The following is a 27,879-nucleotide window of genomic DNA, read 5'->3' on the forward strand; positions in this document are numbered from 1 at the left end:
CCTATTAGTAATATTGTTTCCAGTGTATGCCAACAAATGTTTTTTTTCCCTAGCCCCTGCAGAGCGTGAACACTATGATGCCGAAGCCTAATTCTCTTTATAATGCAAGCACGGAGGTGCAGAAGAGTGCAAGCAAAACTCTACCTGCAACTTGGTCAGATCCTAGTGTAAATATCAGTTTGGACAATTTAGTACCTGGGATGCAGCCTTCCAAACCCCAGCAGCCATCACTTAATACCATGATGCAGCAACAAAGTGAGTTATTGTTGATGCTCTGTCTTGCTTTCACACTTTCTCTGAGTGTTTAGTAAACTGTCCTTGAGGTGAAGTATTTTGCTAATTACTGTTTTCCTATGGTTAGCCATAATTGTCTTCCTAAACTTCTGTAATGCTTCTGACACAGGTGGTATTAACTAAACAGAAATTGACTGGTAACTGCATATCTTTACAGTAAATTTTGTGCTGTTGCCGTATCATGATTTCAGTCTTCCTGAACTGCTTGAACTTCTCTAAAATGCACAGAGCAGCATTTTATAGCAGTACATGCTACTTAAAACTTATTTATAAGTGTTTTCTGAGTCATCACATAGAGAATGTGGAAATGAGTGTAGTAACTACATTTTGGCTATTGTATCTTTGTTCACAGTGCATCACATCTTTGTTTTCACATAAGTTACTTAAAATACATAAGCACCTTCAAACGGATTCTGATTATTTTTGCATTCTTTCTTCTTTTTGCAGATATGCAACAACCTATGAATGTCATGACTCAAAACTTTGCAGCCGTGAACCTCAATCCTCAACCTAACATGATGCCTGTTCGACCCCAGACAAGCCCACTGATGGGAGGGTCCATTCCTGTGGGGATGGGAATGCCCAGTGTGATGCCAGGTACGATGGGGATGACCTCCATGGGACCCATGCCTATGTTGAACCAGGGAACGATGGGAATGAACATGAACATGGGAGTGCCAGCTACAGGAATGGGTTTGACGGGCACAATAGGAATGGGAATAACCAACATCTCTATGACCTCTATGACTCCTGGGACTGTACAACCCAAGCAAGATGCCTTTGCAAATTTTGCCAATTTTAGCAAATAAAGATTGTAAAAATAAATAAAAATAAATGGGCAGGCTGAATGAAGGATTTTTAGCTGTACAAATATAGCTGGGAAGGGATGGAAAACACCGATCAATACATCTTTCCTTTTTTTCTTTTTCTTTATCAGTTCAAGTATCTACATAAAGAACCAAAAGCTATTTTCTAAATGTTGAAATAACTAGTGTTCAAATTCTGGAGAGATGAAAGGTTCTTCTAAGGAATGTATTAAATGATTTTGCAAAATGATTTGTATTGAGACCATCAAAGCCTTTCCTAGGTAGAAGAACCAATTTTAACCATGGGACTTGATGGAAGACTGGAATGGGGGTTGAGGAAAAATGATTGAATCTAATTTTATACTTTTCTTTTTCTTGAAGAGCTTTGACTTTCTTTTCCCCCCTTCCCCTGATCACTTTGTCATAATTGGATCATTCCTTTTACTACCACTCTGAGTCCACAATTGAAGTCACTCAAGTACAATAATCAGTTTTTTATAAGAATATATATTTTTGTCCAAAAAAATGGCCTACATATGTGATTATGGCTAATTCAAAGGGACCTGGAATGTATATATACTTTTGCTAATGTTCCAGCCGCACTGCTGTATTACTCAAATTTTTATTGTAAAAACCGTCTCTCAGCAATTTGGTGATCACACGATTTTTGGGGCATTACGTGCCACTATTGTTATAGCTGATATCCATTGCGAGCCTGGGAGAAGATCTGACTGAGACTGCTGGAAGGTTTCCTTTTATATAACTCCAGAAAATGCACTTTCTGCAGTTCTTTTACAGTGGAAGTTAGCATCATTTATACTACCAGTATCCCGATGGAGCCACTGGTTTACAGTGTCAGCAGCAGTCAAAAGGCAAAAATGTTAATTTTTTGCATCATTACAACAAATAACGAATTATATGAATTATACCATTAAGTAAATCTATAACCCTACCTAATCCAACAGCATTTGATCTTAGCTTTCCTATAAATCACATATAGTGATTCTTTTGTGTAAATATGGCATTAGCAACTGTGGAAGCCAATAGAGGAATAAAATATATATATTAATAAAGGAAACCTGTAGCAGTCAAAGATTTTACTGACTTACTGAAAACAAAAGAATGAATTATGGGTTAGGGTGGTTTTTTTCCTTCTGTAATTCTGCATCTAAGTTCACATAAATCATGATTCTAGAATGTGGAATATAAAGATATTGTTATATTCACAAGCTGGGAATATTGGTAAGAATAAGCACTATACTATAGGTATGAAATTTATTTCCTCCCTTTTCTTACGTTGAATTTCTTTTTTATTATTAAGTTGATAAAACTTTGTTTCCATTGTATTCATAATGTTCTGTTATACATAACATTAAAATGTTCATTAAAATCAATGTTGGGCTGCTTTTCTTTTCATTCCATTTGACATTTATGAGAGCATTTGGGAAAAAAAAATAATTTTAATTTGGGCAAAGTAATTTTTATAAATAATTTAAAATTGTTTAATGACTTCTTATCTGAAGCCTTTCCTATCTGGCTCTACTGTTAGGAATTAAAAATGAAGCAGGCAAGATATCCTGACCCGCTCCAGCCTTGCTAATGCTCCATCTACAACATTTCTAATTAGGCAGAAATTCATGTACTTCAGCTAAGTGGTAATGAAAAGTGATTCATTTGCTGAATAAGAGATGAGAGTGAGTGTAATTAGCTGACTGCGGTTTTTAATCTTTCAACAATTCAATGTGTTTAAATTAGTTTCAAAGAATAGGAGCTTTCAAGTGTTGTTACATCAAAGTAATCAAGGCAGGCTTTAACGGCTGAGTAGGAGAGAGCGCTCCGGTTCCTGTTCTGAAACCTTTAAACTTCTTTGGAAGAACTGTCCTCAAAGCCTCATGCTGTGACAGATGGGAAGATTCAAACAGGTTCAGTATATGCAAAACTGTGGTGGGAAGAAAGATGGCTCTGGAGGGTGGATGGGTGGCAAGGAAAACTAAGCCTATATATTGTTGGTGATGCTGTCTTCAGAAGGCTTTCTGGTGACTTGGGTAAACCTGTTCATTACACTGTGTCCTCTTCAGGTAAGTTTAGCTGGTTAAATAGTTGCCATTGAGTTTAAAGACTTTGTTGTTTCCATTGCTCAGATCTCTTTGAGGAACTGGTGATTTAGCTTCTAATCAAGTGATGAATTGTAACTAAGCATTTCTTAAGGATTAAAGTAACTCTGGTGGAAAAGGCTCGGTCAGTCCAGAGTGGATCTTGGGGTTTGTCAAAGATACCTTAAATCAGTGCTATGTGGCCTTATGGACCAGTTGTAGCACTGAGCTGATTCACTGCCCAAACCAGACATCGTTCTTTTTGTGGGTTGATGTTCTAATTGTGAACAAGGCTGTATGGAGTGTGAGAAGTTCCTTCATCAGTCGCTGGTTTCTGCAGGTAGATAAACCAAAATAAACATCAGAACAGAAAATGAGGTACGATCTCATTAGAACGTAGGTCATGGGCGTCCCATTGCAACTTCTGCCTGCGGTGATGAGAGCCTTTTTCATGGAGTTTCATCCCATTCTCTCCTTTACTTAAAGGACATAGAGTATAGGTAATTGTGCTTAGCAGAATATGGCTTACATCTGTAGAGACAGAATATTAAATGGATTGTGTTAAGCAAAAATATTGAGCGTGTTTAAGATGGGTGTCATAAAATATCGATATTTCAGGTATGAGGAAAACCAGCATATTAAGAATTGAAAACAAATTGTCTTTTCAATGTATGCAGCATGCAGCTACGTGGTGTGCTGCCATATTAGCATGGGTTTAGCTTTGCCCTGCTGGCCATTGGCCATATCTGACATCTTTCTTCTTCCCCCAGACCATTTACAAGTCATGTGTTTGAAGGACAAACTGAAGGCAGTCTTGAAAGTCCTGTGACCGCTGGCAGTGTAGCTGCATGGCCTTTGCACACCAAGCTGAAAAGCAGATTGAAACCTACGGCTGGAGTTTAGAGCTGACATGAGGAGGGGACAGACCGTATTCTGTACTAAGAGGTGAATTTTAGAAGCTACATAGCGCAGAGGTGGTAAACATAGGAAAATTGTAGTCAAAATCAGTGAAATCTTTTCTAGAAGTTGTTTGTTGAATGGGGAGCCATTTCCTGTTCTTGTTTTCTGAATCCTTCCTTAAAAAATAAACCTTGATGCGTGCAAAGGAGTAGTAAAATGCAGCTCAGGTTCAGGGATAACTGGAGCAACCACTGTGTTCTACAAAAGGAATTATATTCCAAACAGCTAAACAAGGGTATTTACAGCAGCATCTGTTGCAGCTGTATCTGTCAGCTGAGAACAGTCTGACACTGCTTAAGGGAGGTGGGGGAGGGATTTATCAATGAAGTGTTTACATAATGCAGGCAGGCATTGTATACTCAAGGTGATGCCAACTCTAACAGGGTAACAAATATCTAAAGACACTTTTATTCTCCGAGGCCTTTGCTCCAGGAGTCACTCTACAAAATTGCCTCTGTGTTCCTCTGTGCGCGGCTGTAAACACTTTCATAGCATGTGACATTTTATAGTATCTTCACTTGGTTCCAATTAAAGCTTTTCCTGGAGATGTAATTTTTTCTCCCCCCACCCTCCAGGTATTCAAAGCCACCACTCAGTAAAAGTCAAAACTGTTTCAGGCAAACCCACAGGGTTTGGGCTGCGTGTTGAAAATGTTTGTTTTAAGCAAAATATTTGACTGCTAAGGAAACTTGCAGTCAGAAATGCCAGCAGGCTGAAAAATCGCTCCATGTGCTGATCTGGGCACTGGCTGACAGCTTTGACTGGCAAAAAAAGAATGAGAGAATCAGAAACTTGATACCAAATACCTGCTTCTAGTTCTTCCACCCAGGAGCTCTGCCTGCAGCAGGAGAGCAGGAGTGTCCTCTTCTTCCCGTACTGGTAATAGAAGCACAGCTCCTTCCTAAGGACAAAGCAGCACTGTGTGCTACTCCTGGGATGCTGGGGCTGTGTGGTGATGGAGCACCTGGCTCTGCAGCTCATTCACAGCAGCCAGAAGCACACAATCATAGTGAATGTTTGCCCCCAAAGCACTTGAATTTGGAGCTGACCTTAACATTGTAGATGGCTCTGTGGGGGAGCTGCTGGGGAAGAGGATGGCTTTTGTTATAGCTGCACTTCTAAGACGTGCCTTATGGAAGCTGCTCATAGAGCTTCAGGGAAAGAAAGGCAAAACAAGTTGTAAAGACAACATGGTGAGCTCAGCAAGTATTGTGATACAAAACAGGGGCCTGTGGAATTTGTAGTTGAGTCTATGTGGCTTGGTCTGGTTGTGACTTTACCTAGCGGGGATGCTACAGAAGTTTGGTTTTCATCAGGTACAACAGCCTTTAAAAGCTGAATTGTCTCATTTTCTTTTTTGATGTGGTTCTTAAGTCCACCAGTCAGATACATAAGGATAAGCAGGGAAAAGAAATCTGCCGAGTGTGGCAATGAAGCAGGGAGCAAAACTCAGTGTATCCCTGTATGTCTACAGCTGGGATTTCTTTATGTGGCATCACCCAACTCTGTGTGTCTTCAGTGCTCTGTGTGTACAGTGCAGCTCAGCTCTGCCTTTCAAAAGTGTTTCCACTGTTCCCAGATTTACAGATTTTTTTTTTCCTTTTTAAATCGTGTGCCATACGGTACTGGTTCAGTAATTAACTGGTTCTTTAATAGAGCTACAATTACTTTGTTTCATGGGAAGGAAAAGAATGCATTCCAAGACAGAGCTACTTTCGACATCTGGGAACCTCCTAACAGCTGGCTATCTAATGAATATGCATCTGCTTAAGAGGCTGTAGTCCATTAATAAACCAATAGATATAAAACAGAAACAATCTTTGTCAGCTTCAGATGAGATTGGATGCAATGTGCTGTGAAGTGTCACTGTCACGCTGAATCGAGCTGGGGAGGTTAACAGTCACTGTATGGTACGGGCGGCTCCGTGGCATTGCATCCTGCTGCAAGGGGGGAGGGCTGGAACCTCAATGCTTTGTGGCTGCTTTCTGCTGCCTTTTGCATCCTTCTTTCTCCTGGTTGAGTCTGAGGCAATGCTGACCTGTGAGATACAAGTCCAGCAAGTGTTTGGTTTCACAGAGGAGGATGTGGGTGTTTTTTTTCTTCTACCCAATTGATTCAGTATGTGAGGAAATCCATGCGTGTGAAGAAACGGCTGGGGAGAAGGTACAGGGATGTGATAAAAATACACCTATTTGAGATCTGGGCTTTGTAAGGGGGACTGAGGACAGCCCAGGAGCCGTGTTGTACAACGGGATTGTGGTAGGTGAAATAGACACTCTTGCAAACAACAACAGTGACCCTATTTGACTGTATGAATGTCCAAGCTCTAAGGGATTTTATCTGTACTTGTTCCAAGATGTGTAGCATCGTGTGTTGTCCCAACCTGCAGCAGCATTTCTTATTTTGGATTAGTCATTTCCTGTGGTGTTTCCTGCCATAAAATGTAGATTTAGCATTATTTTAAGCATCCAAATCCTTCACTCATAGGTGTCTAATCCAGCCCGGGCTGCTCAGATACCTTTTTTTCAATGGAGGATCACACAGAGAAGCAGCAGCAGCCACAGAGTTTGAGCTGGTTTAGCCCAGGTTGTGTAGCAGATTTAAGGGCAATAATTCTTCATGCATCCACGTCCCATCATCCACCTCCTCACCTGCACTGCCCAACCTACTGCGTGTGGGCAGGGAGTTTGGCAGCTGATGGATGCTCCTTTGGAGGTCACTGAGAACTCATTGTAGATTAACAGCATCTCTAGGCAGGCTAGTCTAGTCCGGGGTTTGGTTCTGTTGGTTTTTCTTCTTTCCTACAGACGACAGAGTTCTCTTTCCCAAACACCTTGTCCAAATGTACTCCTTGCTCCAGCAAAGAGGTGAATCCAACCAGCAAAGCTCTGGCTCTCCTGAGGATTGGGCCCGTCGTCCATTAGGAGTACAGCAGGTGGGTCACTGATTAGCAGCGCAGGAGCTCTGCCTTTCACCCCAGAATTAGCAGCAATAAGATGTGATGGTTTTATCTTCCCAAGATGGACAAAAGAGCAAACCGTAATGGAGGGCTGTCCTTTTAAATACTTTTACTTTTCAAGGTCATTGTGAAGCTTTTATCAATCAGAAAGCTAAATTCCTACCAAAAAGCATCTATAATGAACCGAGCATATCTCAAACCTTATCCCTTCAGCTGAATGCAAATTACCTAGGAAGGTACATTGCCTGAGTTCAGCATCCCCAAGAACATTTAGGAAGTAAGTACAGAAGCTGCTGTTGTGGGGTTGCCATCTATCAATTCCTTGTCTTTTTTTCCCCCTTCTCCTCTGAAATTGATTTATTAATTGTAGCATCTGAATGATCTATTTAAAATAAATAAACCATTTACGCCATTTCAAAGGTATTTTGTGATATTCAGCTGATATTAAAATAGCACCAGCCTTATGTGCTTTTTCAGCAAGTGACCTAATTAGTTAATAAAGTAATTGAATATTAAAAAGGATGTTGCAAGTGATTAAAATTTAAGAGCCTTCAGAACATTATTAAAGCTATAAATCATACATCACTGTTTTAATTTGCATAGCTACAGAATTACTAATGGTCCCACATGCATAAGCTACTTGGCAATTAGTCTTTTAACAAACTGTTGGTAATACTGAAATTACCAAAATCTTTCCCCCATTTCTGCCTTGCAAACAAACCCGGGATGAGGGAATGTTAAGGGTTAAGTTCCTAAAGGGCAGGAAACTGGCTTCCTTCACAGGTCTCTGCAGCAGCCTCTGTTCACCTTGTTGTCTCTCACCCATCTGGTTGGATGACCACGATCCCACCACAGCCCAGTGAGGTGTTAAGAGCTGAGGAAGGAGGTCAGGGTCTGCAGCCTCTTGCAGTATCTCCCTGTCAGCCCACAGCACTCCCTGAAAGCCCTTATCGTATATAGCAGCTCTTTGTTTATTAGTTTACACTGCAAAATAGACACGAGGCTGAGGATGGCTCTCAGCAAGTGCTTCACGCTAATGCTGATGTTTACTGTATCTCAAGAGGTTGGAGATGGTACAAGCTGCTTTTTAAGGGTCTGTGTTTTTAATTAAGACAGCGAGCTGAAGAGCGGGTGGCTTCAGAGCATCCTGGCCTAGGGAGGAACAACAAGAACACAGCTGCTTCTAAAATAAACTAATTATTACCTGCTATCTTACAGGTATAAAGCTGTCACTGCCCGATGGAGGTGGTTTAGCAAACATGCAGACATCAGTGCAACATAAACACCAAGCTGGGGTGCAACGGGGTGCTGAAGAAGGCTGCGGTTTGTGCCCATTTGCACTATTAGGCTGAATTTAGAGTCTCTAATCTGCTCTTTCCGCCCATTGCAGCGCGATGTCCTGTTTGCCATCCTCCCTGCTGCTACATCAGTTCGATAGCATCAGATTTTCCACTCAGAGCCCCATATCCTTTTCCTGATCAGCATGTCTGCCTGTTTCACTGCCACGCTGATGTGACAAACTCCTTGAGCTTGAGCTGGTCCCCAGCAGGGCAGACAGGGGCTGGTTCCTTTCTTCAAGCCTCTGCTGCAGCTCTGTGTGATCTCACCACGACAGCAGCCACAGGCCCAAAGAATATTATTTCAGTGTTTTCCATACTACATCACTTCCACGTGAACTGCCCAAAGATGTGGTGGGCTCTCCTTACCCACAGATATTCAAACCCCATGAGGATGCTTACCTGAGTACCACACTGCAGGAACCTGCTTATAGGATGAGGGGGCTGGACTGGGGGAGCTCCAGAGGTCCCTTCTGACCACTGTATTTTGCAATATAGGATTCCAGCCTGTAAATCAGCACAGAATCGTTAAAGGATTGTGTTCCAACTCCTCTGCACTGAACAGTGACACCCACAGCTCCATCAGCGCTCAGAGCCCCTCCAGCCTGACCCTGGCTGTCTGCAGGGATGGGGCATCACCACCTCTCCGTGCATCCTGTGCCGCTGCCTCACCACCCTTCTTGTAAATCCAATCTAAATCTCAGCGCTCAGAGCGATCCCAGCCCCTTCCCATCCTCCCACCCCCCGGGATCGTGGCGGCCTCAGGATTCCCCTTCCCCTGCTGCCACCTCGCGGCTACAGCGGGTGGGGAGAGGCGGGCAGCAACAGCACCCTGCAGCACCAGCGCCCTACAGCAACAGCAACAGAGTTTGGGCTTTAATAGCTAAAAGCAATAGAACGATGTAAAAAGCTCCAGTTTTCCATGGCACCAAACAACAACTCGTGTCCTTTGCACTTGTCAATTACCCAGAGCTGTAAGCTAAAAGAGCAAGCAAGAATCCACTCTGACTGCAAGGACATCAGAGAGTTATCAGACACACAGCACAAAGGGTGCGCTCTCAATATAAAGCTACACTGTAAAATGCAAATGAAAGTCAATGGGTGCAGACCTCTGTGAATTTGCTGTCTGTTCCTTCTCATTACATGCATCTCCCTTCTGCCACCCGTAGCTTTAAACTGCATCTCTAGAAGACAGGGATGGCGACGTTAACTTGGGGTGAGTCCACTTTTGAACAGCTGCTACATCTCAGATCATGGGACTGGAGCAGCACTTGCAATTGGAACTTATGGCTCCCACATCCACGTTCCTGTCCTAACCACTGTCATGAGCACACAGAGCACAGAAAGGAAGCTTTGAAGTCAACTTTTCCATGGATATTATTTATTGCAGTGTAGTCTTATGCACTTTTAAATATAAACATTTATATCTGGAAAGCAGAATATTGCAAATTTGGTATTATTCAATACGTCCATAGCAGCATCGGCTTCCTAAGAAACAAAATAGGAAGACAGAGAAGGAATTACAAACAAGTTACAGCCTTATTTCTCAGTTTGACCCAAAGATGGTGCAGTGTGAAACAGACATCGAAATCACCAATCTGACCTTAAAGACACAAGTAATTCCAGAACTGAAGTGCATCGTTACACCTGATGCCTGGCACACTTCCCATGTACCGAGACACAAGGCTAACAGTCGAGTGCCTGAAGAGGGCAGATGATCCATGTATCTGCATTCCCTGACACGTTGTAGTTTTAATAACAATACTTAGCACTCGTGTAGCGCTTGCTGCTCCCCTGGATAGTGGTGAGACAGGCAAGGACTGCTCTTAGATGGATGACAGCAGTGGAGCATACAGGAAAGTGACGTGCCAAGGCCATTCAGTGAGTGAGTGGCAGTAGAGAGGCTGGAATTTGTCAGCATCTGACTTCCAACCCCGTATGGGTCTGGCAGGTCGTGCTGCCCCTTTGTGTTCCACAGGGGAAGCTTTATAACTGACTAATTGGTTAGCAAGTCCCAGTCCATGCAGCTGTACTGGATGCATGCACCGTTTGGAAAGAGGTCAATACAACTGCTCCTCTCATAATGCCCGTTTTAGTGTTAAAGAAACGGAGCGCTTCTCTCACTTTCTCATCTCGGGATGATCTGTCAGGCAGAAGGTACAATGACACAGCTGCACTCTGCTCTGAAGCAGCACAAATCAGAAGCAATCGCTAAAGGAGCAGCAGCAGCTTTCATTTCTTGCCTGAGAGAGAGAACGCGGATCTTTTGAGAGGCAAAAAAGATGGATATGTTTTTACACAAACTGATCAAACTACTTTTCACTCTAAACAAATACAAGACTGACTGAAAGTCTCAGGTGTACTAATTTCCTTCAGCTAAGTCATCCGAGTGTACACTGTGAAGGTAGCAGCTAATAAAACAGTCACCCAGGAACATCAGAAGCCATTTGCCTTCCCTGACAGGCCTTCACTTCTCCCAGCTAAGAGCAGGAGCACTTACAGTGACATCTGAAAGGACGTGTAAACATGAGACGAGCCAGCTCTGATATTCCCCCGCTGCTGCAGTCCTTCCTTCTGCACCCCCATAAAGATAACAAGGAGCACCAAACTAACAAGGAGCACCAAACCTCCCGCCAGCCCTGCCTGTTTATGCCCACCTCCCATCAAGCATGGAAATGCTGGGAGAACCAGCTTTGAAATAACTACCTCTGTATGAAGATTGTCTTCCTGCACTACAAGGGAAGGATCTTTTATCCCCTCTTCTTCCTATGCTGGCTTCGTGCATTTCCATTTGTGCATCTTCATAGTATCCTTCAGAAAAAAAGGCTTTTGGTTTGTAATACCTTAACCACAATAATATGACCTTCAGTCTCTGTTATCAGTCAGCATCACTTAATTTCATACATCCTGTCATCCCTTCATTTTTAAATAGCATTTCTAGTAAGCATTAGCAAGGCAATGGGCAAGCCAGACTAATCAGGTGAGAGACTAAAAGCCTACAAGCTCCTTTCTAACACTGGCCTTATCTGTTCCGTTACCACCCCCACATTTATCAAGTGTTTGATATAAATGAAGCACCTGAGTAAAAGTTTCCTAAGGAAAAACAGTAGCCGTAAGTACAGGTTAACAGTGCGGTGTTCAGCCTGGTTCTCACTGCTTCCCTCACTTCCCAACAGCATATAAAGTATTTGTGCTGCGGAGCCATGAAAATCCCACTCAGAAAAGGATTTCGGAATTATATCAAAATTCAAAAGAAAAACAAACCACCAACAAATCAGCCCTTCTTAAAGTTACCACCAGACTTCATTCCCTACTGAACTATGCTGAGCAGGAGATCGGAATGGAAGAGGCTGTATTTAAGAAGCAGCTTGGAAATAATGAGAAGTGGGTAAGAATTAGGAAACAGAGGAAGAACCACCACACAAACCATTACAGCTGAAGTGTAAGAGAAATTTAATCAAGTTCAGGGATAAGAAAGCAATGAGAAAAGAGGAAGAACAGTTCAATAATGAGGTAGAGGGGGAAAAAAATAACATGGTATAGTTCTTAACCAGGTTTGTGGCCTGAGGTGATGACTGTGGAAGAACAGGTCGGCTATATAAAAATCAAGGCACCAACGCAAGTGTGAGCACCGGAATTTGTCAGGGAATCTAGAAACAGAAATGACCAGATGTGAAACAACAAACACTTGTAAGATTGCAAGAAAAACCTTTTATGAAAGGAAACACTGAGATTTGCTGTAGAAAGTGATGGAGTGTCTGTCAGTGGCACAAAAGCTGAACAAACACTCAAGGCAGATGTATCTTATTTAATGCATAAGAAAGGATGAAATAGGCAGACAAAGAGAAATATGGATATGAGGTTAGAAAGATAATCCACAAGAATTGAATGGGGTATCGACACGTAGGCCTGAGTGGAGATATAACAAATACCCTTTGGTCAACTATGAGAGAAAAGGGAGAGGTGTCAAACCAGCAGCCTTTGGCATTCATGAATGGAAGAGGCAGAGACGGCCCATGCAGCTGAAATAAACTAGTTAGAAACTGGAGGAGAGAGAAACACAACTGAAAACAAAATGAAGAAAAACAGTAATTTGTAATGAAAGTTGCTGAGACGTCAGGAGCAGAAAGAAGTTCCTTGTTTCTAGCTCCATATGCAAATCATTTGTGAGGATTCTGTTCAGCTGGCAAGTACAAGGAAAGGCAACCAGGAAAGGTTCAGAAAGAGCCACCAGGGGTAAGGAGATCAATGTTCTGAAACTGGAGTTAGAAAGGAACATCCTGGGGAGAGAAACTGCTGAAAGGAGAAGGAAACTGCACGTGAGGGAATAGCCAACCACATCAACACCAACAACAGCACAACAGGAGGTGGGAACAATACAATACTTCTTAATCTGAGGTACTTTTGTCCCAGTCCGAACTCTGATTTGCTTCTCAGTGGCTGCGCTGATCATCCAACCCCACCTCATCTGAAATGCTGACATAAAAGGTTCAGGCTCCCCCAGAGGCGTAAAGCTGCTCTGCATGTCCAGGAGCTCCTGCTAAATAACTTTTCACCCAAGCACCAGACATACCCCTAACGACAAGCAATATGCTGCATTTGGTGTAATAGAAATCCATCATTCAAGAGGACACTCGCTCAGCCTGAGGACTTGTGACCTCTGTACGCAATACAAGACCTGTTATAAAGCACTAGAAAGCTGCTTTATCTGTTGTCCTGGCAGTTTCACATCTTCACACCACAGCTGCTGGGATCAGAAGGTATTTGGTATGAAAACTGAAACAGTAGCGTGAAATCCAGCATCCTCTGCCATCCAGAAGAACAGACTAAGTAATTTAACAGCATTATTTACCTCAAACTTTTGTACATAGCTCTCGGGAAGCAGTTTATATACACAGAAGCCCGGCCTGATCTGTCATGAGCCGAGTTTAACTTTTACACAGATAGGGAAGAGCCATGACAATTTCTGCTCCATGAGAACAGCTGGAGACAGAGCACCTCTAGTTTCAACAGAGGGAACTTAAAGGCGCTTAGATACAGCATGAAGTGCTCAGCACGAACACTTCTATCTGAGAAGGAAAAGCACAACTTTGCAGATATTGCTATTGCAACGGGAAGCAAATGAAAGAGAGAAGTACAGTTTTCCATATGCATCCACAGCATTTAGAGATGGGTCCTCCAAACGTGGAGGTCCCTCCATCAGCTCTATGAGCTGCTTGCTGGTGATGCATGGCGAAAGCACAGCACTACAAATAGAAGCATCAGCTTTGACACTGAAAACAGATTAAATCCTCACAATCATTAACAGGAGAAGAACAGTCTTCAACTGAGAGGTTTTCCATCCCACAGAGCATTACATTCTCTACCAACCTTCCTGACTTAGCTGTTCACTTTTTAAGCAGTGGGCTCTGTGCTCGTCTCCCTCATCTCACAGAGTAAAACTGTGCTGCTGACCTCACCCTGTGGCCCCCAGCAGAGACTGAAGGAAGCTGCTTTGGCAGTAAGCTCAGGATACTCCTATTAGAATTACTTCCCTTCCCTTGTTATGGCAGTGGGAAACCTGTCACAGTACCATACTCACAAGAATGCTAAATAGTAATGAGGGCTACCACAGCAAGTCATGCTATCAAATAAATACACTGACGAAGGCTCAGCCAAGTCAATGAGCTAAATGGACAAGCAAGACGTTCTCTCCTCGAATAAAAATCTGGTTTATGTGACGTGTGAACACCTGTTGATAATCCACTTTGGGCCTCCTTTTTCTCCGTGCCTGGCTCCTCGTGCGGGTACCACCAGCAGTGGCACCCACTGTGTGAGCAGTCCCGCTGCCCACATCAGCTTCACCTCTGACAGCTGAATGCAAACTGTCTCCTGGCACCTTCTTTTCTCCACCTCTGCCCAAGCGTTTCTGCTTCTCACGTTCATCTTCTTCTCTCCCTCGTCCTGATCCAACTTTCCATCCAGGTGTTTGAGAGTCACTTGTCAGGGCTAGCTCCCCTGATACAGTCTTTGAGTCAGCTCCCTTCTTCACAGAGGCATCCTGAAGCTTGAGTCTGTCAAACAGCTGTAAAGGAACATTTCTGTATGTGACCACTCATAAAACAAGGAAAGCCTTTTGTTCTGCACTTCTGTATGGTATTTCAGTACACGGTCCCAAAACAGTTCTCATAATATTCAATGAATGAAGAATCTTTACCAGAAATAAATACTATGGCACCATGCTTTGTTGCCAAGATCAAGATGAGACATAAGGTAAATAGGACTCCTGTAAATGCATAAGCATATTTACACAGTAATCAAGGAATGCGGGGAGCAATACTGACTTGCAGAGGCATTTAACTACAGTCAGGTACAACAGAAAGCTACTACGTTGCTCTGTTAACTCACTTGTAACCTAACTTCAGCTCACTACAGTGAGAAATGAGAAACTCAAGACATTAGAATGGCAGAGGTTACCTACCCGGGTTAGTGAGAGCTGAGGTTCTGCATAGAAAGCTTTGCCCAGTACTGGCTTCCTGTACGTCTCATCCACATCTGTCAGGGCCTGGAAGAACATTAAAGACACAGAAAGTACAAAATCAAAAGAAGACACAGAGACTCCAGGCCAGCTTTGTCTCACAGCGTTATGAAATGATGTTCTAATTGAGAGAAAATCTACCCTAGGAACAAGATGTGCTTTGGAGATGGCTTTGCATCATCTGAGTTCTACCAAGGTATAAAAGTACCAGCAAAGCCCAGCGCTCATCCTGCATTACTTACAAAATCTTTCTGAGCTCTGCTTGCAAAATCCTTCTGGTTTTTCCTACCTATTTCCAAGCTTTTCAAAGCCCTGGGCTCACAAATTTGTAATGGTTCCTTTCACAGCCACCATCATCTAAGAGGGACGCGTAGTAGAACAGAGGGGGAGGCTTTTTCAGTGACACACAAAAACAACTTATCAGCAAAAGACATCAGAGGGATCTTCACAAGCTCCTGGTATTCCTCATATCCCACCTTCCTGGGTTCTTATATAAAACCTTTCAGGTTCCTGGGTACTCTCAGCATCCCTCCATCCCCACATAAAACCTATCCAGGGGGTCAGCCAGACACACCAACCCAACACCACGCACCACTGAGGCTGAAACCCAGCACTCAGTGACAAAGCATGCAAGATTCAGGGACCACAACATCACATCAGACTTCTATAAACACCATTTGCTTAAACCTGTTGCAAATATCAAGTTTTCAGTGTCGCAGCTGTAAATGAAGGGCTCGAAATGCGAATTACCATATTCCAGAACTTGTCAAATGCAACCAAGAAGCCGGTGCAGACCCCGCGGAGCCCCTTGAAGGTGCGGATGTGGACGTTGATTTTTACCCCATCTCGGACACAGCGGTGGAGCTCCCCCAGCGGGCTGCCTTCATGCACTGAAACAAAGAGAACAACGTTGGTCTTCAACAGAACACACTCATAATATGTGTATGGGGAAATCATTATCAACCTGGCTTTGATGTGAGGTCAAGCAGAGCCTTCCTTCAACCCAAGAGACAATGAACCATGCTCTAAAACACAGGTGACACCCTCGCTATATCAGAGCTTTTAACCACACGGTGTATTTTCACAGAATCACACAGAATCACAGAATGACCCGGGTTGGAAGGGACCTCAAGGATCATGTAGTTCCAATCCCCCTGCCTGGCAGGGCCACCAAACATACACCTTTACTAGATCAGGTTGCCCAGGGCCCTGTCCAACCTGGTCTTGAACACCCCCAAGGACGGGGCATCCACAACCTCCCTGGGCAGCCTGTTCCAGGGCCTAACCACTCTCCTAGTAAAGAACTTCCCCCTAACATCCAACCTAAATCTTCCCTCTTTTAACTTAAAACCATTTCCCCGTGTCCTGCTATTATCAGCCCTTTCCAAGAGTTTACTCCCCTCCTGGGAGTAAGTTCCCTTCAGGTATTGAAAGGCTGCAATGAGGTCACCCCGCAACCTTCTCTTCTCCAGGCTGAACAAACCCAACTCCCTCAGCCTGTCCTCATAGGGGAGGTGCTCCAGCCCCCTGATCATCTTCATTTTCCAACCAAACCCCAAGAACTCGCAGGATCCTTTTAGTTCTTTGAGAGCGCAGCTTCAAACTCCTGTGTTTCCTTTCCAGAGGACCCTCACAAAGAACCAAGTGCTGTCTCATCTGACATGCATGAATATAAAACAATGCAGACGTGAGCTGTTTGCTGGGCCATCTCTACATCGCACACCAACCCTGCAGCCCCGCACATCCCATCCCCATCGCTCATTACTTACAAGGCATCCTGGTGAGGACATTTCTCGGTGCCCTCCTTCGCCGTGCCGTGCCTCTGCCCGCCTCATCCTGCTCGCTGCCCGCATTCACCATGAGGCTGCGGAGCCGCTGGATGCGCTCGGGGTCTGCGGCAGGAGGAGCCCGGCGAGCGCTGCGACCCACGGAGGCACCGCGGCGGATGGAGGAACCACGGCGACCGCGAGGGCGGAGCAGGCCGCGCTGGAAGCTCTCGTACTCGGCGAGGTTGTTAAAGCAGGGTGCGGAGGGGAAGGGGAGCGGGGTGTGGGCGGAGTACAGCGCCAGCAGAGGGTCGAAGCGGCTGGAGCTCACGTCCAACCGGCTGGGGCTGGGGGAGCGCTCGGCTCCGGGCCCCAGCCGAAGGGATGGCCGCTGCTCCGCGCTGCCCGCAGCCCCTTCGTCCTCCTCCATGCCGGGATGCGGCACCGACCGCCCATAGGGAGCGCTGCAGCTCCGTATGCAGAGCACAGCGGGGAGGGGCAGCGCATAGAGCCGCCCACGGGCGGGCAGCGAGCAGCAAGACGGTGCAGAGCCAGATCTGGAGCGGTTCCTCTATAGGCAGTGCCAAAATCAGGTACCAGGCAGGAAGTTGGTACATCGGACTGAAGCAAATCACCTTTGTGATTTTAAAAGTACACATCAAAAAACCCACAGCTTCGTTACTCTCAGACTATTTGAAGCCTTCACTCGTTATTACTAAAAGTCGCAGCAATGAGAAAGTCCAAAGGATAAATACAACAGGAAGGAATAAATGGGTTTTTAATATATTAAGAAGTATAAAAATCCTGTACAGTTGATAAAAGCATTTAAATCAGTCACAGGGATCTGGTGTGGTACTTCATTTCTGCTCTGCAAGGATCAGACATTAGGAAATTGAAGAGTTTTCCCACTAATGTCACAAGGGCCTTGAAATTTAATACTAAACATCACTTAATTATTCTGATCTGTGTCTGAACTGAAAGAAAACTATAAGGACTTTTTCTTCTGCTTTTAACTATTCAATATGCAAGTTTTTCTGTTGTTCAGTTCAGTAAAACATCCCGTGATTTACATGCTATAGAAATACATTTCTATACACTCTTCCTGTATGTATGTACAAGCATCAGTCAATTTATGACGAGTTCTTAACATTTTAGATATAGTACGACTTAAGGCTTTCCACGTGGATCTATCTTTGTATGTCAGACAACATAGCAGTGTCTCATTTCCAGGCAACTTCACAGTGCTAAAAGCAACGTAAATGTTGAAGACCTTTCACAACCTGCCCATGACAATCCATACTTTCCCAGCTGCCAACAACTCAGAACAGAGCAAAACGAACCACCAGTGACACTCATCAGAGATATCAGCTGTCCTCAGCCAGAATCTCAGGGTATTCCTCCCAAAACTGTTCTCCAATAATGTCACAGTGCAGGGGAACAACTTTAGTCCTAGTCCGGGTCACTTCGACTTCCTTTTCCTCTGATTCCTTTGGCAGTTTGATTTTCTTGGTCATTACCTCGTTCACCTGAAAATACAGTTGATACATTAGCTGATGTATAAGATTTCAGAGGGGATTCACAAATGGACAAGAATAAAAGCTATAGTAAAAGTGACCATCAACTCTACAGCATACTATATGATTTGAACATAGAAACTTAGAAGTCTGTTCTGTTTTACAACTGACACGTGAATGGGTGAAACTGCACATCATTATGTAGCTTGAGGAAGTTACCTCCAACTCCATGTAACTGATTGCTTGATTAAAGCACAATATTTAACTCAGAACTACTTGAAATAAATGGGAAACCTCAAAATGTCCGAAATCAGTAAGGAAAAATAATGCATAAGGATCAAGTGAAATATATTCCCAGGTGAGAGCCTCTACTTGTTCTATTTGCTTAAAATGAAGTAAGAGAAAACTAAATGGAACAACCAGCAACAAAACATAAAGAAAACAACCAACAAACAACAAGACCATGAAGAAAATGGTAATAGAGTTTTTACCTTCTGCCATATTAAGACAGTTCCTTTCCTATACATCAAAGGCTCGTTGTTGTAGTTGATGTTGAACTCAGAAAATAAAATTTCATTCTTATCTCCAGCCAAAGTTCCCTACAAGAAAATGAAAACAACTGCTACTCTTATAGAAAAGGACAGAAACAAACCAATAAGGTCACAAACAAACTGAATCTGCAGAAGATGGGTAAATATAGGAAGCAATAATGGCACTCAAAGAGGTTTTTCATCTTTAAACTACAAGGTGTAATTGCTTTTCCCCAGCAGAGGAGTTGTTTTCAAATGCCAAGTGGGGATATTAAAAACAGAGAGAAGGCAAGGCACAATTTAGCAGACCAGATGATTTTCTTTGTACCTAGAACATAACTTTGAGACACTCTTACCTGGAGTCTGTCCTGTGCTTGCACTGGTGTCAAACCACTCCGCTGTACAAGCATCCAAAACACCGTGTTATAAAGGTTATTGATATGGCCTATGGAAAAAAAAAAAAAAAAGAAGAAAAAAAAGTACTTACCAAAATGACTGAATACTCAAAAAAATAGACAGCAACTTAATTCCCAGTATCATAACAAAAACCTTCTAAGAATAAATAATATCATTTGGCAGAGAAGATACATTCATTTTTAAATGCACTGCAAATTGTTAATAACTGGAAGACAGATTAATTTTACATCTGAAAACAAAGAGCAGAGGGAGAAGGAGTTTTTGTATGACCTTATCTCAGTTTGAACAAGGGCTGCATGTGAATGGAGACCTAGAAATGAAATTGACAAGTTCCACATACAAACACAATAGCAATAAAGACATTTCTATTCAGAGAGGATGAGAACTCAACTGCACAAGACCCCATTTTCTAGTAATGCTTACAATCTGCTTGTCTCCAGCTGAGATAGTCCTTTAAGTTTTGGTTGCTGGGATACAGCACAATTCGTCCATCAAATCCAGGTGGGTACAGAAGTTGTTGGTCCTTAAAGTAATCCTTCCAATAGAAAACGTAACTCGAGGCAAACTGGGAGACCACGTGAGTCATGAACTTACTTGGAAACACAAAACAAAGGGAAAAGAAAGGCAGACATCAATATGACTATATGCACCTATAACCACGATGTATCAATAGGAATAATTCTGGTGGGCAGCATTATTTCTTATGTAATGGTCCAACAGTTCAGCAATGGCATAATCTTTTATAAATCAAATACATGAGTTTGGAAAGCAAAATACTTTGTTAAAGGAAGCCCTGTTTTACCAGAACTACCTAGAGCTCCACATAACTGAATGCTATGGAAACACCGCTTGCAGAGTTCACATTAAGAACTAGAATTAGGTATAGTGTGTATTTCCAAATACAGCCCACCTTGTAGCCTCTGTGTTCAGATAAAGGCAAACCTGAAGATGAGGGCTGAGGCACAGGTTTAGAGGCAGGTATTAGTTCACTTTCATACCAAATCAGGTGTTACCTCGCTCTTCTTTTAAACCATTTACTCTTCTTTTTGAAAACAAAGCTGTATTCATCGCTCTGTCCATAAGCAATAGCAATATCCTCCAACTCCTGCATCACGGTCTGGGCGCACTTGGTCATCAGATGAAGAGCACGGTCATCATTGGGCTTTTTGAACTCATGTTGCTCAGCAAACCTGCAAAGCAGAAAAGGTAGATTAAGAATTATAAGGCAACTCAAAGAAGTGAATGGATTCATTTGCATTGTGTTTAGCTTTTAAAATATTTACAATATCCAGCCAATACTAACAGAGAATTCCTTGCAGGTATGAAAAATGGTAACAAAAACCTGGTTTTACATAAGAGCTGATCCTAAAGTAATGCCTCCTATGTTGGTCCATGATCAGACCTCACCCCATACCATACCATATCATACCATACCATACCCATACCATACCATCCTGCACCATACCATACTACCCCATACCATACCATGCCATACCAGGCCATACCATACCATAGCATACCACCCCATACCACACCACCCCATCCCATCCCATACTGTAGCATACCATACCGTACCATATCACCCCATACCATACCACCCCATACCATACCAGAGCATACCACCCCATTCCACACCACACCACCCCATACCATACCCATACACCATCCCATCCCATATCATACCACACCATCCCATACCACACCATCCCATACCCATACCACCCCGTACCATACCCATACCACCCCGTACCATACCCATACCACCCCGTACCATACCCATACCACCCCGTACCATACCCATACCACCCCGTACCATACCCATACCACCCCGTACCATACCCATACCATCCCATATCGTAGCATACCATACCGTACCATATCACCCCATACCATAACATACCACCCCATACCACACCACCCCATACCACACCATACCATACCCATACACCATCCCATACCACACCACCCCATACCATACCATCCTATACCATACCCATACCACACCATCCCACCCCATACCATCCCACCCCATACTATCCCACCCCATACCATAGCACCCCATACCATAGCACCCCATACCATAGCACCCCATACCACCGCATCCCATCCCATCCCACACCATAGCACAGCATACCATACCACCCCACCCCATCCCATCCCAGGCCCCCCACCCACTGTCTGCCCACCCATTTCACCTGTGGAAATTGCGGCCGTCCAGCCGTACCACAATCCAGCAGTTGGGCAGACAAGTGTCGTCCGTCTCAAAATCCCTCACATATTCAAACTTGCTTTTCGCCATAGAGACCCGACCTCGCACACAACCCACCCCAGCTCCCACCGAGACACCACCAGCCGCCCTTAAACAACACAGCATGGCCGGAGCGGAGGCGGAAATACAGCATGGAGGGCGAGGCATTGAGCCTTTCTAGACGCTTGGGAGGACTCCCTCTATGGAACCCGACTGCTGGTCTCCATGCGACCGCATTGTTTGGTGGTGGGAGGAGCCCAACGGAGCGTTGAAGCTGCTCTCGTAGGTGACGGCGGCGCGAGGGCGCTGCGAGCGTTGGGGACCAACCGCAGGAGGCAAACGGCAGTGGCGTCATGGAGCGGGGCGGGGGCGGCGGCTATGGAGGGGGTTCTGAGCTCCATGTCTGCTCACAGGGTCCCTCAGGCGGTGAGGAGGATCAGGAGAAGAGAGTTAAAGCTAAAGAGCTCCAGCAGCTGGATGGAGGCTGCACCGCCTGTCCTGATGGCAGCAAGGAAGAAGGAGGGGAGCTCAGGTGTTCCCCAGTTGGATGGGGGGGGAAAGAGAAGGCGATCTGTGTAAAAGAGGATGGAGAAAAATGCGGCGGAGAAGAGCAGGAAGATGTGGTGGTGGTGGAGATCAGGGGCGGCGTGAAGGAGCCATGTGCAGGAGTGAAGGTGGATGTGGATGAGGACGGTGCTGCAGGAAGGGCCTCGCATGGACCCACACACATCAGCAGTGATGGCGGCATGGCACAGCCCAAAGAAGGGCTGGGGGTCCTCCCTGAAGACCTGAAGATCCCCCTGGTGCTTCGGCCTTTGCCTCCTGGTGCCCGTATACAAGTGCAAGGCCCTTTGCTGCCAAAGCTGATCCAGGTGTCTAAGGGACCTGTGAGCCAAGTGCCTCTTAAAATGCAATCCCTGCTGGAGCCGTCTGTAAAAATTGAAACTAAAAACGTGCCCCTCACTGTACTGCCCTCCGATTCAGGTATTATGTTAAGAAGCCAAGTAGTCAGGGTTGTGGTAAGGTACACACAGCCGACGGGTTATAGGGAGGAGAGCAAAGGCAGCATTAGAGAACCATCTGGATACACTGTGTCTAATTCAGGGTGATGTGTGAGCTACAGGAGCACAGAGTTCTCTATTGGTTTATTGGGATCAGTACAGTTTGTTTGCTCTCTGCCTCTACTGAACCCCTTTATAATTGGAATCACACTGAATTTTGATTGCAGGTTGCAGTTTAGATGTCTGCTTGACTTTAAAGTGGAGCATTCATACACCTCCCAGGACATGTTAAGCAATAAACTTTTTGTAGTACCTGGGTTAGAAGCTTGCTTGTTCTGGAAAGAAAAAGGCTTTTAAAATGTATAGGTTTTAGGCTTTTAAAATGCATGACTTAAAATGAAGTTCTAAAGATAAGGAAACCTCCCTTTATTGATAATATGCAATGGTTCATCTCTAAGCCTTTTGCTGAGGGATCTGGCTGTTCATGATGTCACCAGTTCAATCCAAATGCAGTCTGTGTTTACAGAGATGTAAAGCTGGGTGTCATGTAACAGTCAGTTGGTAAAACAGATTCCTCCAGCAAATGAGTGCTCATATCTGAGGGGAAAAACCCATCTAAGAACCCCAGCACAGCAGCAGCCTCAGCAGAGAATCCAGAGACTGCACAGTAGAGGGACCAAAGTGCTATACCAGTGTTATCATTAGGGCTTTTGGATACATAGTTCTGTGGGAGATGACAGACTTGCAGTGATATGGTCTATGCCATACTGAGTTCAATTTATAAACAAGCTACAGGAAATGGTCTAGTCGAGTGAAATCCAAACTGTCTCAGCAGTCACGTGTGTTTCATATTTTTAAGAAGAGAATAAACAACAAAAGCCATGCACGATTCCTGTATACAGTGGTTCGGTTAGTAGAGCCTTAATTAGATTTCTAGGAATTACTGTCTGCACGTGCAGTGAATTTTGTGTATTCTGAAGCTCTAGTGATTCTGAAAAGCCTTTTGATGTAATCTGTGCTTCCATGTATTGCCTGGAAGATGATCTTTCTGCACTTTGTTGCACAGGTATGCCAGATACTCCATTCAGCAAGGACAAAACTGGCCATGTAAAGCGTCCGATGAATGCGTTCATGGTGTGGGCTAGGATTCACCGACCTGCCCTGGCTAAAGCCAACCCCAATGCCAATAATGCAGAAATCAGTGTTCAGCTGGGGTTGGAGTGGAGCAAACTGACCGAAGAGCAGAAACAGCCCTATTACGATGAAGCTCGGAAAATAAAACAAAGGCACAGAGAGGAATTTCCTGGTAAACACGTATTTATTGATTTACCTCAATGTTCTAATAGTGCACAATTTACAGGAGAAAAAAACCAAAAAACCACAAAAAGGATTTATTTCATTAGAACACATAGAAGAGTTAGAAAACATGGCACAAATTTCAAGCACTCAGTCCTTCTATCAGCCTTCCAGTGCATGTGAAAACATATTATTAAGCATCCAAAAATTATATGCATCCTTTACTGCCTCTTAATTGTGTTCCTACATTCTCAGACCACCACAGCTCTTCTGGTTGTTGTGAACATCACTCCAAAACCCTTAACAAGTCTGTTGATCCACTAACAAGTCTGTTTATCCACAACGCTGCAGTTCAGTTAATAGGATACTAACAAAACAGAGCATAAGTTCTTCCTGAAAGCTGTTATCAGGTGTCACAATCCTTTGTGATGCCATAATCCTTCTAACTCACAATGGCTAGACCAGGCTTGACTGGCCATGAAAGCAGTGCACGCTCTCTCTCTCTCCTGGGCTGCTTAGTGTAAGTTCACAGTTTATTTAAAGTCTGCTCGTGTTTAGTTAATGGTATATGTCAGAGGCAAACTTACTTTTTATTGCCAAAATCTATATGGGATTCCTATTGGATCGTATTTTCCATTGTCTCTTGTAGCCTGCAGATACATAAGAAGTTTAAGGGGTTGAAGAAGAAATCAGAAAAGACCCATATTTTTAATACAGTCACGATTTTCTTCATGACTGGGAAGCCCACAATACAGTGTCATGTTCTCCTGAACATGCTTTGTGTAGCCGTGCCATGTCACTCCCTACCCTTCTGTATTTCTTTGTCTAACAGTTACAGTTCAGTAACGCAAACACAATGTCCAAATGTGTCCATTTTCTTTCTGTCTCTGATAAAACACCCCATTTACTGCCTCACTGACAGAAATGCAGTTTTGCCACTGGAGCATTTTGAGAACTCTTTGACTTTTTTTCTTATTTTTTCTTAAGGTATTTCAGAATTGGAGCTGCCATAGGTTAAAAAGAGAGAAAGAGAGAGAGAGAGAGAGAGTAACAGAAGGACCATCCTATAAACAATATATCTACATTTTTTTCATCTCTGACAGGTTGGGTTTATCAGCCACGACCAGGCAAGAGGAAGCGATATCCACTGGCTGTCTCTGCTGTATTTTCCAGCACCACCCAGAACATCATCACTACAAATCCAGTTGCTGTTTATCCCTTTCCATCGCCTGCATTCCCTGCTGCCATGCACAATATTCAGAAAAATATTGGACATCCAGTCTGTGAGTTGCAGTAGTGAATGGTTTTAAAAATCAGGAATTTACCTATTGTAGCAGCAGTGATACATCCACTAGTGTAGATATATTTAACAAATGATTTCTCAGTCTGCCTGGACACTGCTACTTCTTTTAGTTCTCCTCTGCATTGAACCTCTGCCTCCTAGTCTCTACCTACTGCTTCCTCACACTTAGCTGCTCTTTAATTTTGTCCCCCTCTTCATCCTCCACAGATGCTCCTATTGTCTTTGTAGTTCCTGGTACCTCCTGGACCTCTCTGGTTGTCTGTTACTCAACACTTGCCTCCTGAAGAGCTATAATCATTTCATTTCCCTGTTCTGTCTCCCTCACCCATATCTTTCCCCATCAGATCTCACTGCACTCAGCATTCAAACCTTATCTATTAAGCCTGGAAGTTTATTAGCTTATTACCTCCACTCCAATGTTAGTGCTCTTTGCTAGCAGAGCACCACTATTCTAGGGCTCAGCAACTTATGCTGCACACAAGGAGGCAGAATTGTCTGCAGTGCTCCCTTGTTTTTTGTCTTGTTTTGTTTTGTTGAAGGAAGGTTAAGAGTATGGACTCCAAAACCATGTCAGACACACACAGGCCACTTGGCATGTGACTGTGAGTTGCAGGGAAGCAATGCTATAATGTGTTTTGGAGGAAATGGTTCTGGCTCCAGATGTGGTTTGCTATGTCATTATTTATGAAATCTCCTTGTGTCTGATAAATAATTGCTTTCTTTCCTAAAGGTGAAGCTCCTTCTGCCACCCGGCTGCCAGCTTCTTCTATTCAACGTCCAACTCCAATTAACCTTTTCCGACCTGCTTCTGCAAGCACCACTCCAGTGGCAGTTCCAACTCCAACCCTGCCTCTGCGCCCTATAATTGCATCACAGCACTTCGCTGATCCTACTCAGAGGGAAGCTCGTGATGTATCTCCTGGATCCTATTGCTTTCTGAAGAGATCAACACCAGTTGTTGTTGATCTCTCCAGTAGAAGCTCAAGCACCTCAACAAACGCTAGTGACAGATTTTCTGTCCCTAATAGCGAATTCCCAAAGGAGTACTCAGGGATTTCTCCTTATCCTAGAGGTGTACTTCTTCCCCAGGTTACCCCACTTCCTCATTCGCATCTCTGTGAGAGTCCTCCCATTGGGCAAGCAGCCAGTCTGTATGGAGTACCTCCTCAGTTTTCATTTTATCACCCCTACTTCGTTCCTGGACCTCACTATTTCCCTTCAAGGTAATGCAACCCTTCATTTCAATATCATTTAGATTAAGTGCTAAAAGGCTTTAACTCTCAGAAAGCAGGTAGCACGTTCAATTCTTGAGACAAGAACACAGTGCCAGAAAGGAAGGGTGCTCTTCCCATGGCTTCTGTGTGGTGGGACCTGCTTTCCTGAGGCTGCTTGTTATATATGCTGTTATTGAAGGCTCTATGGTACGATTTTAGTAACTGGCACTTCTAAACCCACAGTAAATAGAAGTATCCTTTCTGCTTTGTGCACCTCAGTGCAATTAGATGCACTACATCTGATCTCTATGGAAAAGTATTAGGTAAATATATTTTCCAAATGACCAGATGCCATTAAGCAGGTGTGTGAGGTGTCTCCCAGCTACTTACTGTGATTGTAGCTGTCCAATATTTCTGAAATCTGGTCCTGTGGGAAATGCCTTCAGAATTATTACATCAGCAGTAATTACTAGTTTACCCTCTGCAGCCTTTGGGTAGTTAATCAGAGAAGATCACCTAATCAAAGTATTTACAGTCTAACACATGTAATATCCTATAAGTATTTCTTTCTTATACTGTTCTCAGTATGTACATTAACATACTGTAATCTTTATTCTGTTTTATCCATGACATTAATTAGTAATTTAAAACAATGGGGTTTTGATTGTTTTTAATGTCATGTCTGTATCTACTATGAAGGGATGCATATGCAATCCTTGCTGATACAGAGTTTGTGTATGACTCTTCTTATGAAACCAGTGTTTAAATTAGACATGGTTCTAACATACTTTATTTCATCTAAACTAACTTAGACTAACATTCTGATTCTCTTTGTTGGATGGAAGTCCAGGCTATCCCTGTTTCTGAAGGACTACTATCAATCTCTTTCATTGCAGCACGTGCCCATTCAGCCGTCCCCCGTTTGGCTGTGGGAATTTCTCCAGCTCAGTGCCTGAATGCCTTGGCTTCTATGGAGATGGCTACCAAAAGCAGGAGATGAAGTTTTCACCTCTGGACAGAGATTGCTCTTTCAGGGGACACCCAGGGGGAATCCTACGTGAAGACTCTCGTGTCTTCACACACCTCGAAGAAGTGACCTCTCAAAGCAGCCACAGTGAGGAGGGTTACATAAGCCCCATATCACAGCTAGATGCTGGAGCACTTGAGAATGATTTGCCAGCCACTCCACCTTCTCCTTCCAGTATCCAGCTAGTCAATGTGACTGACAGTGAGGACGAAGAAGAAAAGAAGGTGTTGCAAGAGCTGTAATTTTTTAAACCAATTGATAATTCAAGAAATTGTTATAGAAGAGGAAATAAACATTTTCCTCGCTACCATCTTCAGAGAATGTGTTCACTGGGAAACTCATGTAGCCTGAGCAGCCTGTGCATGTCAGTTTCAGGACTCCGATGAACAATTTATGTTCTGAGAGGTCACATACAGGTCTGGGAATGTCTGAAAGCTTTCTGAAGTTTCACCTGGTGCATCAGGGCATTGCTTGGACTCTGGCTTAGGAAAGCGTTTACACAGGAACTGAAAACATTTGACAGTGTATTTTCCTGAGGAGAGATAGATTTAAGCACATCTCTTTATTGCTCCTCTGAATTAGAATCCTGCCTTTTAT

General features: G+C 43.8%; 4 protein-coding genes across 5 annotated transcripts in view; 2 read left to right on the forward strand and 2 right to left on the reverse strand.

Moving 5' to 3' along the window:
* CLINT1 (clathrin interactor 1) overlaps positions 1-2,494 on the forward strand; it is a 40,726-nt gene extending 38,232 nt beyond the window's left edge. For both annotated transcript variants that reach the window (XR_014935455.1, XM_015876199.2), the window contains exons 11-12: positions 54-255; positions 742-2,494. Coding sequence is in view for 1 of the 2 variants with exons in the window: in XM_015876199.2 (XP_015731685.2) it covers positions 54-255; positions 742-1,103 (564 nt within the window). In the remaining variant the exon portion in view is untranslated. The remainder of the gene's footprint in view (positions 1-53; positions 256-741) is intronic.
* Positions 2,495-9,813: 7,319 nt separating this feature from the next.
* On the reverse strand, positions 9,814-17,219 carry LSM11 (LSM11, U7 small nuclear RNA associated). Its single transcript, XM_015876201.3, has 4 exons — positions 16,736-17,219; positions 15,717-15,856; positions 14,910-14,993; positions 9,814-14,513 (listed from the first exon to the last, which is right to left on the reverse strand). Exons 1-4 carry the CDS (start codon positions 17,160-17,162, stop codon positions 14,109-14,111), a joined length of 1,056 nt encoding a protein of 351 aa, XP_015731687.1. The 5' UTR covers positions 17,163-17,219; the 3' UTR covers positions 9,814-14,108.
* A 274-nt stretch (positions 17,220-17,493) lies between these two features.
* On the reverse strand, positions 17,494-21,576 carry THG1L (tRNA-histidine guanylyltransferase 1 like). Its single transcript, XM_015876202.3, has 6 exons — positions 21,389-21,576; positions 20,207-20,383; positions 19,617-19,786; positions 19,133-19,221; positions 18,738-18,845; positions 17,494-18,258 (listed from the first exon to the last, which is right to left on the reverse strand). Exons 1-6 carry the CDS (start codon positions 21,565-21,567, stop codon positions 18,097-18,099), a joined length of 885 nt encoding a protein of 294 aa, XP_015731688.2. The 5' UTR covers positions 21,568-21,576; the 3' UTR covers positions 17,494-18,096.
* A 145-nt stretch (positions 21,577-21,721) lies between these two features.
* SOX30 (SRY-box transcription factor 30) lies at positions 21,722-27,594 on the forward strand. Its single transcript, XM_015876200.3, has 5 exons — positions 21,722-22,425; positions 23,509-23,748; positions 24,842-25,021; positions 25,772-26,264; positions 27,152-27,594. Exons 1-5 carry the CDS (start codon positions 21,795-21,797, stop codon positions 27,522-27,524), a joined length of 1,917 nt encoding a protein of 638 aa, XP_015731686.2. The 5' UTR covers positions 21,722-21,794; the 3' UTR covers positions 27,525-27,594.
* The last annotated feature ends 285 nt before the right edge of the window (positions 27,595-27,879 follow it).

Source organism: Coturnix japonica, chromosome 18 (genome assembly GCF_054131305.1).
Source record: "Coturnix japonica strain WE chromosome 18, WE-NBRP24, whole genome shotgun sequence".
NCBI lineage: Eukaryota > Metazoa > Chordata > Aves > Galliformes > Phasianidae > Coturnix > Coturnix japonica.